Raw genomic sequence first — 17,346 nt, forward strand, 5'->3', positions numbered from 1 at the left:
CTGAGTGAGGGAGAATGGGAGCTGGTGCATGCTGGGGGGAGGGGGTGAAGGTCAAGCTCAGGGGAAGAGAGACAGATGGGAGGAAAGCAGGTGGGTATTACCGGCTCAGACAGGCAGGGGGTCAAGACCGTGCGACTCGGTTCTGGACAAACGTGTAAACCACATCCAGGGTCTAGGAGAGCACACGGCCGGCTTTCCACACACACGGCGGGAGCCCACCGCACAACACCTGGACAGTATTAATTTGAAGTCACAGAAATGGTTCTGGAAAACTGGGTAGTGGGCTTGCTGAACCCAAAGCTTCCACTGTTCCTTCTGCTGGGAGAGAACTTGCTTCAGTGCGTGGCGGAGCCCACGACGGAACGGGGGAGAGCCCGGCCGAGCGGGAGAGAGGAGCAGGCTGTCCATGGCTGGAAAACAAGGCTCTCAGGGGCGGAGCTGTAGTGGATTTGTAGCACTCTACTCTGTTCCAGGTCCATGCCTCTTCGTGTATTTACGTTGACCTGCACCCCACGGCGTTTCTGTAAAGATCTGATATGCCCTCGTAAGAGAACGCAAAGCACAGACGGCAGGCTGCATTAAGTGAGCCATAAGGAGAAGGAGAACGCAAGAGTGGCCCGTGGTATGGGGCTAGGATGTCCCCCCTCGTGGCCACACACTTAGCTCCGCAACAGCCAATCAGAGAAGGGAGAACGGACCGGTCTGATGTTGGACAATGATCCGAAACAAGCGGTGGGGTTTGCCTGAGGCGGTGGAGTCCGTGGTGCAGTGTGGACCAGCGCTGGCTGGGGTGGGGATGGCGCGCCATGTGAGGTCATGAGCCGCCTGTATGATAAAAATGTTACAATTGCCAAGTTGGTGGTGATTTCTCCGTATCGGCTGATGCTGTACACCAATGCACAAGCCCCCGAGAGGCAGGCAGAGCAAATCCAGACAAGCAGTTCCACACACAGAGCTGGACCATGCAGATGGTCCACTCTTCTGTCTCGACTGGGGGGCGGGGGGAGGATTTTTGAGTTTTGCCCCGAGTTCCATCCAGTGATCCCCTTGCATATCGTTACATCGTCTTGCTGAGTCTGTCTCCCCCCGCGAAATATGGCTAATGTAAGACGTATGCCCCAGGGATGCTTCTGAGGATGAGGTCATAAAATGTCAGCCCAACGCCTGTCACGTGAGGCACGTTCAGGACGTGCTGGTTCTTCCTGACGCAGCACCTGCAAAATCCCCGCACGAACGGGCCGAGAAGAATGGTGGCCTGTGCCCTTCTCGGTGCCCGCGGGCCTGGGCAGAGCAGCCCGGAGCTGCCGTGTGGGCGCAGGGCGTCCGCCCGCCATGCGGGTAATGGGCTCGCGGGTTCACCTCTCCGATTTGTCTTCTGCAGGGATAATGCTCTACAGCCACCCGTATGGAGGGGCCTTGCTGAACGAGGACAAGATGTGAGTGTGAGGGTGGGCGAGGCGGCCCTGACAACGGGACAGAGTCTTTGGGTTGCTTGGGAGGGGGTTGGTATCCCTCCTGCCTTTGCCCCGAGTGATGCTGGCTTGGGTGTTTCTTTGCCAAGTGTGAAGACCATGATTACTGGAGAACGCGTGTTGACCGAGTTTAAAACGGATGAGCATATCATACACTCCACTGTCTTTCTAAGTCAAAATTGTTCCAAGGGCATGATCTCCTTGAAGCTCAGGGACCCCATATCTTCCAGATGCTTTTTTGGACTACAATATTTTTTAAAGATTTTATTTTATGTATTTCAGAGAGAGAGAGAGAAAAAGCAGGAGTGGGGGGCGGGGAGGTGCAGCGGGAGAGATAATCTCAAGCAGACCACACTGAGCTTGGAGCCTGACGTGGGGCTCAGTCCCAGGACCCCAAGATCCTGAACTGAGCCTAAGGGAGACACTGAACCAACTGAGCCACCCAGGTGCTCCTAGAGATTTTTTTTTTTAAGTAATCTCTATACTCCACGTGGGGCTCGAACTCACAACCCCGAGATCAAGAGTCACACACTCCATTGACGGAGGCAGCTGGGTGCTTGGGGTGCAGTCGTAAACAGGGCGTCCTCCATTTCCCACCTCCCTTCCCTGTCACACCGATGACAGAGGGCCAGACATCGATAGTAGGCAGAATTAGCACAGCGCACCCTTGAACAACTGAGTTGGGGTGCTGACCCTCCATGCAGTCGAAAATCTGCATATCACTTGACTCCCCGAAAACTTAGCTAGCATCACTTGTGTCCTTCCCAGGACCTGAGTCGGAGACGCAGATACGCTTGACGGGCGTCCTCTCTCCGGGGTGTTAAGGGGGCAGGAAGCACAAGGCGGTTTCTCCTCCCGTCCCTGCACTCATTCTCGGCTCCCCCCTTTAGCGGTCTCTGCCACCGGCCACGATTCTGGCTGTGCGCTCGCTGAGGGAAAGAAGGTGCCGCGCCGTGGACGGTTCGTGACGAGCCCCTTCTTTACGTGTGCGCTGGGCATTGCTAAGGCGGGGCCCCTTGGTCGTGCTCCGATGAAAACGTGACCAAGAAAGTGCACAGCGTATATCATTACAATCAGGAGCGCACCTCCCTCTGTTAAAAAATCATTTTGACGTTTGGAGAGACGGAATTCAGAGGTGGGCGAGCCACCTGCGGAGCTACAGCTGATGTTCCCTCCCCGTCCCCGCAGGTGTCCCGACCTGGGCGGAGGCCACAGCTCACTGTGGACCCCGCGCTGAGGATGTCTTTCATTTTAACTGGGGAGTCGGGCTCAGTGGTCAAGAGTAAACCTTGAGATGGGCAAACTCTCAGATGTCCCTGAACTCTGCTCCCCTCGGTTACGTCTTCCCGAGGCTGGGAGCGATAATCCACGCCCGAAAAGTCGTCGAGGGGATTTAGTGACAGACTCCACACGCTTCGCCAGTGCGCCCTGCCCATCCTCAGTTCCTGACGAGTGGTTTTCTCAGCTCGTCTCCTCGTCGCTGGTTGTTACCACGGGGAAGAAGACCCGTGTCCCTCGTGGGACACCTGACGCGCTGTTCTGTTCTGCCCACAGCCTGGAGACCATCCGTCAGTGTGGCGTCGCGCTCTGCATCGTGCTGGGCTTCTCCATCCTGTCTGCGTCGATCGGCAGCGCCGTGGTGAGGGACAGGGTGAGCGGAGCCAAGAGGCTGCAGCACGTCTGTGGCCTGGGCTACAGAACGTATTGGCTCACCAACTTCCTGTATGACATGGTAGGATTGGGGACCACGTCCCGTCCATGTGCTGCACCCCGCTGATCTGTGTGTGCGTGTGCGTGCGTGTGTGTGAGTGTGGGAAGGGGCCGTCTCACACTGTCCACAGAAGAAGGGATCATTCTGCTGGCAAGAGCTAGTCAGGCTCAGTCTCCATCCGTCATTTAGGATGGCTTCATGCGACGCAGGATGGACCAGCCACGCCCTGGAGCTCTGTCTGGGAGCTTGGGGACCTGCCCAGACATGCAGAGTTTCTCATCGGGAAGGTGACACGATAATCACACTAAATATGCTCTGCTCAAGGGGTTGCGAGTGGGGGAGGATAAAGGCCCTTCGAGCTGACCTGCCGGCCACACGCATAGGCTGCCTCCAGGTGACCGTAGCCCGGCCAGTTCTGCAGAGCTGCCACTCTCCAGGGGACGCCCTAGAGGTCACTGTCTTCTGTCCTTGGAGGACAACAGCAGTGCCCTCTGTTCCCTGGACTTGCAGGCATTTAAGTGGATTCAAGGCCTACGGCTACTTTCTTGGCTGCTTGGGGTTGTCCTCGTTGTAGGAAAGTGATAGTCTGTCCTCGTCAATAAAGCCGGCGTCCTGCACCACCACGCCTTCCGTGTGATGGCGTGCAGTGACCCCAGATCCCCGGCAAGGGAACGAGACAGTAAGAGCCTGAAAAGTGGGGGTGGGTTTCAGGACCCCGGCGGGTGGGGGGACCCCAAATCTCCCAGGCCTCAGCCAGTCTCCCTCTCTAATGCAGTCTGGACTTTATGGATCCCTTTGTCCCTGCCATGCCTCTCTGGGGGTTTAAGGGCAGGGAGGATTATTTCCTTCCCAGTTGACTGTGTTTCCATCTTCATCCAGTCATTTCCGGATGATCGCTCATTTAACGGATATTTTTGGGGATCTGCATGGGGGCAAGGTGTGTCCGGGGTATGGGGAATAAAGCCGTGAGCAAGGCAGAGATGTTCTCTGCGCCCTGGAGCTTGTGTTCTCACGAGAGAGTAGGACTTAAACTAGGAGGTCAGGGAAGGACCCCCAAGGAGGCAGCCCTGTGCATGGTGTGAGGAAGGGCTCCGTGAGAGGCCCCAGGACGAGCCCGTCCTTGAGCGCAGGACTGGGCAGAGGCCACGTCCCCTGGAAGGTCCGAAGGTGGGGAGTGTTGGCCGTAGCGGTTTCCCGGCAGACCCTTACGACACTCCGCAGATGGAGTGTCCCTCCCAGGGCCTGGGGCTGGACGTCCCAGATCCAGGCGTGGTGGGGCCACTTCCTCCCGAGGCCCCTGTCCTGGGTGTGTGGGTGGTGTGTCCTCCCCGTGTCCTCACGTGTGTGTCCGTGTCCCGATGTCCTCCTCTTACAAGGACGCTGGTGCTGTGGGATCAGGGCTGCTCTGGGGACCTCGTCTACCTCCATGACCCCTTCAGGGGCGTGTCTTCAGACCCAGTCACGTTCTGAGGTCCGGGGGCTTCAGTGTATGCATCGGGGGTGGGGGACACCGTCCTGCCAGAGCTGGGCCTCCCTGGGGCCCCCCCACTGCTGCCCGTGTGTCATCTGCAAACTAGCGGAAGTGGAGATGGGGTGCCATCCCCTGTTCCTTGCCTCCCCAGGTCTTCTACTTGGTTGCCGTGAGCCTGTGTGTCACCATCATCGTCGCCTTCCAGTTAAGAGCGTTTACTTTCCGCGAGAACTTGGCAGCCACGGCTCTCCTGCTGGCTCTTTTCGGGTATGTGATGAGAAACGTGGCTGCAGAATTACGGTTTGTTTTCTGGAAGAGAGACACCCCCGGGATGGCCTTGAACCTGCTGCCAGCCTCGTGATTTTCTCTCTCTGCAAGCAATTATGTTGCTTCTGCGAGGGCCGCGCCGTGGACCCGCCGGAGCAGGTGGATGAGCGCCCCGCGGAGGAGGACGGGGAGGAGGAGGGCGGGTGGCGGGGCGGGCACGGAGGTGGCGCGGGCTGGCTGCCGACGCGGGCGGGGCCACGCGGGTTCCTGGCTGTCCTCACGCGGACATTAATCTGGAGCTCAAACCCGTAATCCGGTTGACTCCAAAACTGCCTTTCAGAGGAGAGTCTGCCTTGCAGCCCGGCGTCTGGCGCATCTTCCCTCTCCTGTGACGGTGGTGGTCTGGCAAGGTGCCTGTTGTCGCTGTCGTCACTTTTCCCAGGGGAAACACAGCAAAGGCAGAGAAGTCACTGTGCATGCTTCTCATTTTCAAACGCACCGAGCAGGATCATTGCCCGTGGTCCCCAAATTGTATGCACCCGGTATCAACGATATAGGGCTATGTGTCTTCTTACACGGTGGCCGTGTGTCTCTATGCAGGCTGAGCGTGCGAGAGGGACTTGCTACGAGGAGGGAAGATAAGGAACATGTTTGTTATAATGCGAGGCAGATGATTTTTTGAAAACCCCACATTTATTCTGCTTTATCGAAGCCAAAGATGACAAGTACAGTGATCTTTGCACAGCTCACAGTGACGTCAGTGACACAAAACATCTAATTAGGGGACCAGATTTGACACAAACAAGCATATATTCTTTTTTTTTTTTTAAAGATTTTATTTATTTATTTGACAGAGAGATAGAGAGAACAAGTACGCAGAGAGGCAGGCAGAGGGAGAGGGAGAAGCAGGCTCCCCGCTGAGCAGGGAGCCCAGTGCGGGGCTCGATCCCAGGACCCTGGGATCGTGACCTGAGCCGAAGGCAGACGCTTAATCGACTGAGCCACCCAGGCGCCTCCCATTTAATTTCTTCTGAAAAAAAGAAAGATAGGGATCCTGGAGCTGCCAAGATGTTGATTTGAACCATGAATTTGAAAGGTGACTAATGAACATATAGGAAAAAAATAGAAAGAAGATGGCCGCGCAGCTGGTGGAAGGCCACACCCGAAGACCGTTCATAGTTCGGCAAGTCAGACGCTGGTGGCAGGGGTGGTCAGTCTGGCATTGTTGCTGATTTCTGCTTTGCTTAAGTAAATAACGCTCTGATCCACTTGTCCAACGTCTCGGGGGGAGAACCTGGGGTGGAAACTCTCCATACTGAGGAACAAAGCACCGATCGTGAACAGCGTGCAACGGGGCGGGAGCCAATGGAAGAGTATTCACTGGTGGGTCCCTCTCGTTCCAACGTGGGGTGGGGGGTGGTGGACGGGGCTTCCGAGTGGGACAAGGAGCTGCCGAGTTCCTTGACTGCCCTCCAGACTGACGTGCTGAGCATCCCGCCGTGCTTTGAGCCAGTCTTTGAGCCAGATGCCCCGTCAGGTGTCCCTACCCAAATGCCCCGAGCCCCCCATGGCGAGGTTTAACCGAGAGACTTGGCTGGACACCAAGAGAGACCTGGAGGCGTAAGAAGACCACGGTGTTTATCTTCAGCTGCCACAGAGTGGCGATATGGAAAAGAAAAGCAACCTGTCATGGACTGTTCCAGAAGATAGAGTTTGCATCAGTAGTTTTAAGAGATGTGTGGTTCACTCTGAGAGGGGATTTTATAGTTACAGCTGCCCCAAGATTTGACTCACAGATTGCTGATAACGCTTACATCTCTGTTCTAAACAACACTTTGAATGCTGTTGTTTCAATTGCTTGCCCAGGCAGGTACGTGAGGGAGGATCGCACTTGACTTCTGCCCCAGAAGGGACAGTAAAGGTGTGTGGGGTTTGATTCCTCTCCCCAGGGCTTTTCTTCAGATGCAGGGGTTGACACTTCAAAGTACCAAGGAGTCATGACCTACCTCTTGGGTAACTAATTTAATTATTTAACGATAATTTGATTATTCGGTACAGTGACTATTTAAGAATAATTGCTTACAATCTCTCACCTCCACCTTGTACGTTCTAAAATAATTTCTATCGTGCCCAAGTACGAGGCAGATTTTTGTCGAGAGGAGTTCCCAAAACAGCGTACGATTTTTTTGTATAGTATATGTATTGTATTTTCTGAAATATGAGGATGAAGCCTTTGACCCAGGGACTCATTCTGATGCCAAGGATTCATATAGAAAAAGGAACTACCAGAGAATAATGGCCCACCTCGAGGGGCGGGCCTGTCTCCCACCGTTTGGAGTCCCATACGTTGCATTCAGGAGGTGCTGAAGGGTTTCAGGTGCAGCCGCTAAGTCACGCTAGGAAAGCGGGGACAGGTCTGCCTGGAGTGTGCAGAGAGCACGTGGGGACATGGGAGGAAGCCTGCGAATTACAGCAAGTGACTTCTCCGCTGATGTTTGGAACTGTGACTCCAGGACCCGTGTCCTTGAATGGGGCGCACGCTACTGTGAGAGACGTCTCAGGAGGTGGGCCATGGATGCAACCCAGCTCCAGGGTATGGAGGAAGAGAGATGTGTGCATTTGGGGAGCATGGTGGGTGTTTTTCTTAGAACCTGATGCCATCAGAAATGTGTGGGGGCTGCTTCTAAGGTCTGTCCCCTTGCTCTCCAGCTTCGCAACCACACAGAAATGAATCCCGTGGTCAGCCTCACCTGCTGTCAGCTGCAGAGCCCCCATCGGGGTCTCTCAACCGTGTGAACCCCTTCCCCATCCATAAAATGGGATCACAGCACCTGCTTCCCAGGCTGTTGGAGAGGGAGGAGGACGAGGGCGCGTCGTGGAGGACCACAGGATAGGGCCCCACACGGAGTGGACGCTGAGAGCGAAGCTCTCCAGTGTTACCTTCATGCCTTCTTTTTTCTTTTCTTTTTTTTTTTTTAAAGCCTTTTTTTTATTTGAGGGAGAGAGAGAGAAAGCAGGGAGGAAGGGCAGAAGGAGAGAATCTCAAGCAGATTCCACGCTGAGTGCAGAGCCTGACATGGGCCTTGATCCCACGACCCTGAGATCATGATCTCAGCCCAAATCAAAAGTTGGGTGCTTAACGACCGAACCCCCCCAGGCGCCCCTTCCTGCCTTCTTTTTAGGCAGAGCTCTGCTACTTTCCATTCTTGACAGCTTTTGATTCTCACTTCCACACGTCGGAACTGTTTGTGCTTTACTGATGAGAAGCGGAGCGAAGAATCAAGAGCCAGGCTTGCCCCTCGAGGGAGGGGCGATGGGGATGTCCTCAGGCTTCTTCCAGCCCAGGGAGCTCCAGGGGCAGGTGCCCACGCGGCCTAGCTGTTGACCCTCCCCTGCCCTTATCCTCAGTGCTCCCTGGAGGCCCCCCCCTCCCAGAATGTGCTCTGTGTTCAGGAAACACCGTGGGATTTGTTGTAAAGTGGGTTTCCGTTCACTAAGGGAGGGAAAATGACCCGGCCAACAAAACTCATCTACACTTCTGTCCTTATACCAGTTCATGTTCCAGGAAGACAAACATGATTCTTCCCTTTACTCTGTAGCTACGCAACTCTCCCGTGGATGTATCTGATGTCCAGAATCTTCTCGAGTTCGGACGTGGCGTTCATCTCCTACGTGTCCCTGAACTTCATCTTCGGGCTCTGCACCATGCTGATGACCATCATGCCCCGGCTGCTCGCCACCGTCTCCAAAGCTCAGGTCAGTGGGCTCCTGCCACGCCTCTCAGGGCAGCAGGCCATTCCGGCTCATGCCCCGTGTGCTGTTTTTCCAGCTGAAAGTAAAGGAAAATGTGCGACTCTCCACTGTCTTTAGCCTCTGGATAGAGAACCCGCCCCCGAGGATCGCAAACACCAGTGCCATTATGAGAGCTGAGCCCGGGCATCCCTTTTCGTTGACGAATTCCTGATCAGCGGTTGGAAGGGTAGATGAGTGTCCAGGTGTCTCAGGAGTAGGGGTCAGATCCCTCTCTCTGGGATCACGTGCCATGGCTGAGCATGCTCTCCGACCCCAGGAGCGCTGGATGATCTGGCCCATTCTGCCCTCCTCCCTGCGATCCCTGGAACATACCTAGTTCTGCTACCTTCAGAGTGTCGGAGCAGAGGGCTGCCCTGAGAAGGGGCTCCGTTTCCCTGGGAAGAGGGTGAGGGAATCCTGCTCCAAGAACCCTCTCTCCAACAGGTGTTCACAGTAGCGAGTCACTTTCGGGGTATGGGATCCCCAGCAGGCGTCTCGGTCAAGCTGGATCCAGTTCTGTCCCTGCCATGCTCCCCCCAACCGCCCGTGAACCCCACCTAGGTCTTATCTGCTTTAAGCCCTCCTCCGCCTCCTCTGCACTACCTTTGGGGACAAACATCAGAGTTTTGCATTGTCCTCTGTCCCCTTATTTCTGTCCTTTTCATCCCTCCTCTCTGCTCTCAGCTCTGACCACTTTCCCTTCTGACTCCACACTGTCTACCTGGACCCCAATTCCTCAGTCATCCTGGTGTTTGATTGATTCGTGGGTGGAGAGGGTAGCCTGAGAAAGGCCCAGCCCTCCCAGTTCTGGAGGCTGTGCTGCTGGCCTATCTCAGGTGAGTCGGGGATGGGTGGATGCCCATCGCTTTGCTCAGCCCTGGGCTTGCAGAGATGGTCCACTTTCCAGCGTGGCTCATACTGTTTTTGGGTGTTATGCACTACGTTGGTGTGGAAGCACTAAGTACGGAAACATTCAGGGAAGGAAACAATCTGTTTTGGTGATTTTTGCAGATCTAGTGTTGACACTAATCTGTATTAATGTACCTAGCCTCTAAGTAGGAAACCCCACTACAGTTATTGGGATTTAGCATGAGGAGGACGTGGAGGGTAGCCGAGGCATGTGCATGCTTTCCCTGCCAGCCCCACGGATCTCTGATAGGACGTGGGCCACTCTGGGTGTCCCCATGAACTAAGGTGAGAAGGAAGGCAGACTCAGGGTGGATGGACCCTCCCTCTGGTGGGCAAGGCGAAGGGGACAGGATCACAGGACAAAAGCAAAAGGAGGCGGGATCCCCTGGACCCAGAGAGGAGACGAGCCGGGAGCCTTTGTGTCCCTGATAGTCCAACACTGACGTCAGCGTCCGGTTACAAACAGCGTTGGTTATGTGGACAGAGAGCAAAGGCAGTTGTTTGTTTGCAGAAGAATGGGTCAAGCTCAGTTGTTCACAAATAAAAAGAGACATTTTATCATTTTGCTAGGGTCTCTCTTTTCTTTTGCTCTTTATTTTGATACTGTTTGCTTAAGAAACCCAACATCGTAAATGGGTGATTTCGGATCTTCACTCGTAAGCTATAGGGCAATAAATATATTCTTATAGAATCAATCAAGGGTGACTAGGTTCTCAGATCAGCCTTACAAGCCAGTAAACCAGGATTAACCATTGTGTGTCCAAACTGTGATGTTAGAGCATTTTAATTTTTACCAAATCACAATTTTTAAGCTGATTTCTATAGAAACTGCATTTTGAGTTCTAACGCACCATCTTCAACATCTCCCGGTTGGGGTGAGAGGGATGTCCGGAGGGGAATAACTCATAGTCCCAGTAATTTCCTTCTTTGCATACTTCATCAATTCACAGTTATCCTAAATTGGACATTTATGGATTGTTATTCCCTGAATTTGTGCACTTGTATGTGCAGGTTACTTGCTCCTTCAGTGTTCAGGCATCGTGGACGGTTCTGTTCTCGTTGGAATAGGGACAGTTGTGAATTCCTTAAGGCAGATCTGAAGTCCTCGTCATAACTGTGTCTGTCCCTTAGTTCCCAGTTCCTGAGTCGGAAGCTGTCATACTCTACTGCTTCTATGTCATAACCAGTGAGAGAAGATGCTTTCATGTGGCACATTATGTGATTCAGGGACTGACACAGTTTTATAAAAACTGGGATTAACAAGCCCCTTTAGGACTGGTTGAAATCTATAAAGATGGCAGGTAGTCAGGACAAGAGTTAAGGGAAAAATCAGATGAAGCATTCATGTTTTTTCCGTGTCTGTATGCAAAAGACAATAAGCCACAATGGAACAATTCATACTCCTTTGTTGAATTTTCTGTTGCTCCCAAATCACGTTATTTAAGACTGCATTTATATAAGTCAAGCTGTCCATTTGCATCATAAAGGAAAACTAGACATTGTCTAGGATGAAATATACGATTGATGATTTTGTAAATTTTTCCTCAGTATTTGTGATACGGCACATCCCATGTCGTGTATTATAATGTATACCTCATGATGATTTTGCTTCCTTATAAAATATTATTCTTCAGGTGAATTTTTGAGTGACGGTAAAACAGTGAGCCTAATTCTTTTTTTTTTTTAAAGATTTTATTTATTTATTTGACACACAGAGAGAGAGAGCACAAGCAGGGGGAGCAGCAGAGGAAGAGGGAGAAGCAGGCTCCTGGCTGAGCAGGGAGCCCAACTTGGGGCTCCATCCCAGGACCCTCGGATCATGACCTGAGCCGAAGGCAGACGCTTAACTGACTGAGCCACCCAGGCGCCCCATAAATAAATATTTAAAAATAATAGGTCTATTCAAGTCCTTAACTTTTTAAGCATTGGATTGTCTTTTTATTGTTGAATTGTAAGAGTTCTCTTTAAGTGTAAATACTGTACCCTTGTCAGATAATTTGCAGGTATTTTCTCCTGCTCCATGAATTGTCTTTTTATTTTTTTTTAAAGATTTTATTTATTTATTAAAGAGAGCGAGAGAGTGCGCATGCATGAACTGGGGGCAGAGGCAGAGGGAGAAGCAGGCTCCCCACTTGAGCAGGGAGCCCGATGCGGGGCTCGATCCCAGGACCCTGGGATCATGACCTGAGCTGAAGGCAGACGCTTAACCGACTGAGCCCCCCAGGCGCCCCAAGCCTAATTCTTGATGATTACCTCTATAGCCTTGTCAGGTAGCTGTAGTTACTGTGGTCTTTCTGAGTTACATGCTGTTACAAGCTGTACAGTCAGCTCAAGGGACCACTTTGCAGTGAATTTTCTCCAAAGGCTGCATTCCTGGGTGGAGAGATTTTAGTCCTTAGGCCAGAATGATCAGGGTCAAGTCCCGGCCCTACCACAATGTGGCCTGAACACATTCATCAGCTGCTTGAGCCTGTTTCCTGAGTGGTAACTGGGTTTACCTCTCAATACTCTATACATTTATTGAGGGAGTGAAATGCAGTGAAGTTCCATTAAGGTTAGAACACACGATACTTTGTGGAAAGTCCTAGTGGATGATGTTTAACATGGTAACAGTTCTAATCTCATTGTAAAATAAAGCTAACATTCATAAAACACCAGATGATAAAAAAATAGTGTATTTTATGGGAGATGTTGAATTTTTATATACATTTAATTTAAAAATGATATTGTCCAAATATATGCAGCCTGTCATATATATTTTTATTTTCTTTGCGATTTTATACTGTTCGCTCTCGCTTTCCATCTGCTCCCTTATTCATCCTTGTCCTTGTAATTACACTTAATGGTAACAAGTTTCATAGAGACGACTACATACACTGAACATTTACTATACGCTAATTTCGTACTAGGGCACCTTACATGTTACTTACCTGCTCACGGCGACAGCTCCCAGTATTGTCCGCTTGTTCGAACACTCATGTGGCCTGTGGCTCGGGGTGTTACCTGTCTGTCTTACCTGGGCTTCTGTAACACCTGCCACAGGCTGGGGGGCATGACCAGCTGATGCTGTTGCTCACCGTTCTGGAGGCTGGGCATCTGAGATCGAGGTGCCTGCTGAAGAATCAGCTCTTGGGTGGGACCCGCTTCCTGGCTTGGAGATGGCCTCCTTCTTGCTGTGTCCTCGCACGGCAGAGAGGGGAAGCTCTGGTGTCTCTCGCTCTTCACACGAGGGCACTGATCCCATTGTGGGGGCTCAGTTTTCCTGACCCCATCTAACCCAATCATCTCCCTAAGGTCCAACCTCCTAATACCATCACAGTGGGAGTTAGGGCTACACCTGTGAATTTGGGGGGCACAAATATTCAGTCCATAACATTTCACCATGGGTCCCCCCAGATTCATGTCCTTCTTGCAGGAAAAATACATCCAATCCATCCCAACAGCTCCCAGCGTCTTGATTTATCCTGGTTTCAACTCGAAAGTCTTTAGTGAGGTCTCACCTAAATCCGGTGCAGGCAATGCTTTAGGCGTGATGCGTCGTGAGACAGAATTCCTCTCCACGTGTGAGCCTGGGAAGCACAACAGTTATGTGCTTCCAAAGTACAGCCACGGGACAGGCTTAGGACAGACATGCCCATTCCAAAAGTGGAACTCGGGAGGAAGAAGCGGGTGGGGACTCCCAAGCACGTCCACCACCCAGCAAGGCAAAACCACCAGACCTGAGGCTTGAGACTAATCCTCTCCAGTTCGATGCCCATCTGCGCCTGTCACCGAGTGGCTGGGGCAGGGGTGACCTGGACACAGGACCAACAAGGGCAGACGGAGGGTGTGAACAGCTTTTGATGTGATTTATTTTCCCTTTCTCTCACTGTACAGAATTTACAGAACATCTATGATGTCCTCAAATGGGTCTTCACCATTTTCCCTCAGTTCTGCCTGGGTCAGGGACTGATAGAACTCTGTTACAATCAGATCAAATATGACCTGACCCACAACTTTGGCATCGATTCCTACGTGAGCCCCTTTGAGATGAACTTCCTGGGCTGGATCTTCGTGCAGTTGGCCTCGCAGGGCACGGTGCTTCTCCTCTTGAGGATTTTGCTGCACTGGGACCTTCTGCAGCGGCCACGGTATGTCCTGTGGGGCTCAGCCCGGAAGGGCGCCACCTGTTCAACAAAGAGGGAGAGGAAGCTCCATCCTGGAGATAGCAAGACAAGAAATGTGTCCTATCCGTGTGATAACACGGTGCTAATGAGTGAAGATTTCATGTTGCTTTTTCTTCTCTTTTCTTTCCATCTTTCTTTCTTTTCTCTTTTGATTGGTGTGAGTCTCCAACGCTAGGAAGGAGAACGTCAAAAGATAAAGTGCCAACCTGCAAGATAATCGTTCTAATTATTTAGTTGTCCCCTTTGAAATTGCTCGATTTCCCTTTTACTCTGATTGTAGCGTCTAGGGCGAATTTAGTTGATACCATAACAAAATTAATTAATAAATTAATTTTTAAGAGATTTTATTTATTTATTTGAGAGAGGAAGAGCACGAGCAGAGTGAGGGGCAGAGGGAGAAACTCACTCCCCACTGAGCAGGGAGCCCGACGCGGGTCTCGATGTGGGGCTCGACTGTGGGGCTCGATGTGGGGCTCGATCCCAGGACCCTGAGATCATGACCTGAGCCGAAGGCAGACGCTTCACGACTGAGCCACCCAGGCGCCCCTCACATAATTTATTTTTGTAGCTAAATGACTTTAACTCCTAACATCAGGAATGGATGGAAGGTCAGCCTGATAACCGCTTGCCCTTTGCCAGATCCTGCCTGTTGCCATTGATGCTGTGTTCTTGTCTTTGTTAGGTGACGATGAACGTCAGGTAGCGGAAGGAATATATATATATATAATATTTATTAGTACTAACATTTACATATATCCCACATATAGATACAAAATTGTTTATAATATATATATTTTATTGATATTTACGTTGAGGTGTATGTATTTGTAGATCTGTAATGTGGCCCATCCACACGCACACGCACACGCACGCACACACACGCGTGTCTCTATTATTCTAAGTGGGATTTAGGTGGCTTTGCGCAGGCGTCTGGACTATAATCGGATGACACATCATAGACACACACGGAGGAAATACGCTTTGCTGTGTCAGCCTCACGGTGCGTGTGTCTCCTTGTGCCCCATGCGGCCCCCATCCATTGCCTTGGTCTCCCTAAGAGCTGCACGTGTCTCTCTAAGGATCCGAGACGGACCCTACATGGAGAAATTACTAATTAGGATCGTGTCGCTGGAGAACCTGTTAAGGATCGTGGACACGTTATGAATATTTCGTGGCGGTGCCTTTATAGAATTGTTCCCGTTAGTCATTTCAAGACATGCTTCCTTTCGAATTCCTTTCAATCTGCTAGAGCAGCAAGCTGCACTGAATATAAATCCCAGAGCTCTCTCGAATTGGCCACATTCCCTCTGGAGTCTAGATTTCCAGTATCTGACTGAATTTGGAGGAGAATTCTGAGTGCCTTTCAAACATAATTGGTTCCTTGATCTGCCCTCATGAGTTTAATCTGTTTTAAATAAAATCTAGACCGTAGAATCCCCTTGGGTGGATTTCAGGGTGCCCCATTCTCTCCGGGAGAGCATCAGAAGACTTCTTTTTAAGAGAGAAGACTCCTTGTCTCACTTGGCGGAGCATTTGTTCCACCATATTTTAGAATAATGCCTTTGCTATCCACAGCGAATCATCAGTATTTATTGTTCTTTGTCAATGTGGGGGCCACAGGACACTGAAATGTCATCTGACTGAGACACTAGTTGCCTGCTACCTCTATGGATGACTTACTGCAGTGGGGTCTCGCTAAATTAGCTTGTGTTTTTTTTTAAAGATTTTATTTATTTATTTGACAGAGAGACAGAGAGAAAGCCAAGTAGGCAGAGAGGCAGGCAGAGGGAGAGGGGGAAGCAGGAGCCACACTGAGCAAGGAGCCCAATGCGGGGCTCGAGCCCAGGACCCTGGGACCATGACCCGAGCCGCAGGCAGATACTTCACCGACTGAGCCACCCAGGTGCCCCTAAATTAATTTGTTTTTTAAATCCACTTCTGGGAGCCTATGGGTGGCTCAGTCGTTAACCGTCTGCCTTCGGCTCAGATCATGATCTCAGGGTCCTGGGATCGAGCCCCGCGTCGGGCTCCCTGCTCAGTGGGAAGCCTGCTTCTCCCTCTCCCACTCCCCCTGCTCCTGTTCCCTCTCTCGCTGTATCTCTCTCTGTCAAGTAAATAATAAAATCTTAAAAAAAAAAAAAAAAGTCCATGTCTGGCCAGGTCACTCATCATTGACAAAAGAAGAAAATCCTATGTTCTTAGCCAGGCCCCCTCAAGTCGGGCAGCTCATGCCCTGTGAAGCTCTCTGTGACACCCCCTCGACCCCCATGGGTGACATTTGCCTCTGGTCATCTGCTCAGTCGGGGCCCCTGGCAGGACTGGCCTCCCCCGCCTCCAGCACCCACCTCGTGCTGCTCCCCACCCCCAGGGCCGGCCCGATGCCTTCCCAGCCTTCCCGTTGCGGCCCGTCTCTCTCTGCTGGGGCCGGAGTGTCGTTTCGTAGTGTTTACGTGTCACTCTGCTCTGCTTGACCGTCCGCTCCTTCGCGCGGGGAGTGCCGAGCACTGGTGTTGAATCACACTCGTAAACAGGAAGATGCCCCCTCCCCTGCACCTGGGAGGGATAGCGCCTGTCCCCCCGCACCCCCCCAGCCAGCAGCGGGTCCCTGAGCAGGTGCGGACCCCTCCTCCTTGCTGTCTGCCCCCGCCAGCCGTGGCCCCGACCGCGTCTGCGGAGGGTCTTTGGTCGTCTGCTGAGAATCCAAGTCTCCGTGAGAACCTGAGCCCGGGCAGAACACCAGGCAGGCTGGGGCCGTTTGGGGCCCTTCTAGCCTCCTCTCTCCGGTCTGGAGCTGACCTGCCCTGCGTGCCTAGGTGCTGGTTGGGTGCGAGCAGGCACGTGGCCCGGAGGCATTTCTCTGCTGCTGCTGGGCATTTCGACTCTCAGGTGCCCGGGCGTCTCCTTCCTCCGTAATGTAGGTGATCCATGCTAAATAGCATGCTGGACATAACCACTGTTCTTGGGTGTTTTTTTTTCTTTTTGCACCTTAAAAACCATTACTTTTCATCCATTAAAATACATTAAGTTCAGGGGCGCCTGGGTGGCATGGTTGAACATCTGGCTGTTGGTTTCAGCTCGGGTCATGATCTCAGGGTGGTGGGATCGAGCCCCGGGTGGGCTCCACGCTCAGCGGCGAGCCTGCTTGAGATGCTCTCTCCCTCTCCCTTTCCCGTGGCCCCCCCTAAAATCAATCAGTCTTTTTATAAAATACCTTAAGTTCACACTTAGCCTAAAGCTGTGCATTTCAAATCTACCATATAATCTTGTTCCCAGTACAGAATATAAGAATTGCAGAGCATTCCTGAGCTGATATAATGATCCTGGAGTACTGATTTCTGTAATTTTCCACTGATCTTGGTTTTTTCTCCAGTGACTTGTTTCTCGTGCTTTTGAATGTTATATGAATGGCGTCATGCAATAGATACTTCCGAGTAGCTAGGTGTATTCACTCGTCCTCTAGGTTGCATATTGAATAGATTCTGTATTAGTTCAAGGGTGATTTTAGGCACCGAAAAAATACGCAGGGAAAGGACCTAAGGCACTGGGAGATTTTATTTT

The 17,346-nt window shown here is 51.8% G+C and overlaps 1 protein-coding gene across 1 annotated transcript in view; it reads left to right on the forward strand.

Annotated features, from left to right (window-relative positions):
• Positions 1-17,346, forward strand: part of ABCA13 (ATP binding cassette subfamily A member 13) — a 372,949-nt gene that overhangs the window by 270,439 nt on the left and 85,164 nt on the right. Inside the window, exons 49-53 of the mRNA XM_035026542.1 lie at positions 1,382-1,436; positions 3,027-3,204; positions 4,806-4,921; positions 8,521-8,677; positions 13,499-13,752. Of these exons, the coding sequence (XP_034882433.1) occupies positions 1,382-1,436; positions 3,027-3,204; positions 4,806-4,921; positions 8,521-8,677; positions 13,499-13,752 (760 nt within the window). The remainder of the gene's footprint in view (positions 1-1,381; positions 1,437-3,026; positions 3,205-4,805; positions 4,922-8,520; positions 8,678-13,498; positions 13,753-17,346) is intronic.

This window comes from Mirounga leonina, unplaced genomic scaffold, assembly GCF_011800145.1.
Source record: "Mirounga leonina isolate KUSES-001 unplaced genomic scaffold, KU_Mleo_1.0 Mir_199, whole genome shotgun sequence".
NCBI lineage: Eukaryota > Metazoa > Chordata > Mammalia > Carnivora > Phocidae > Mirounga > Mirounga leonina.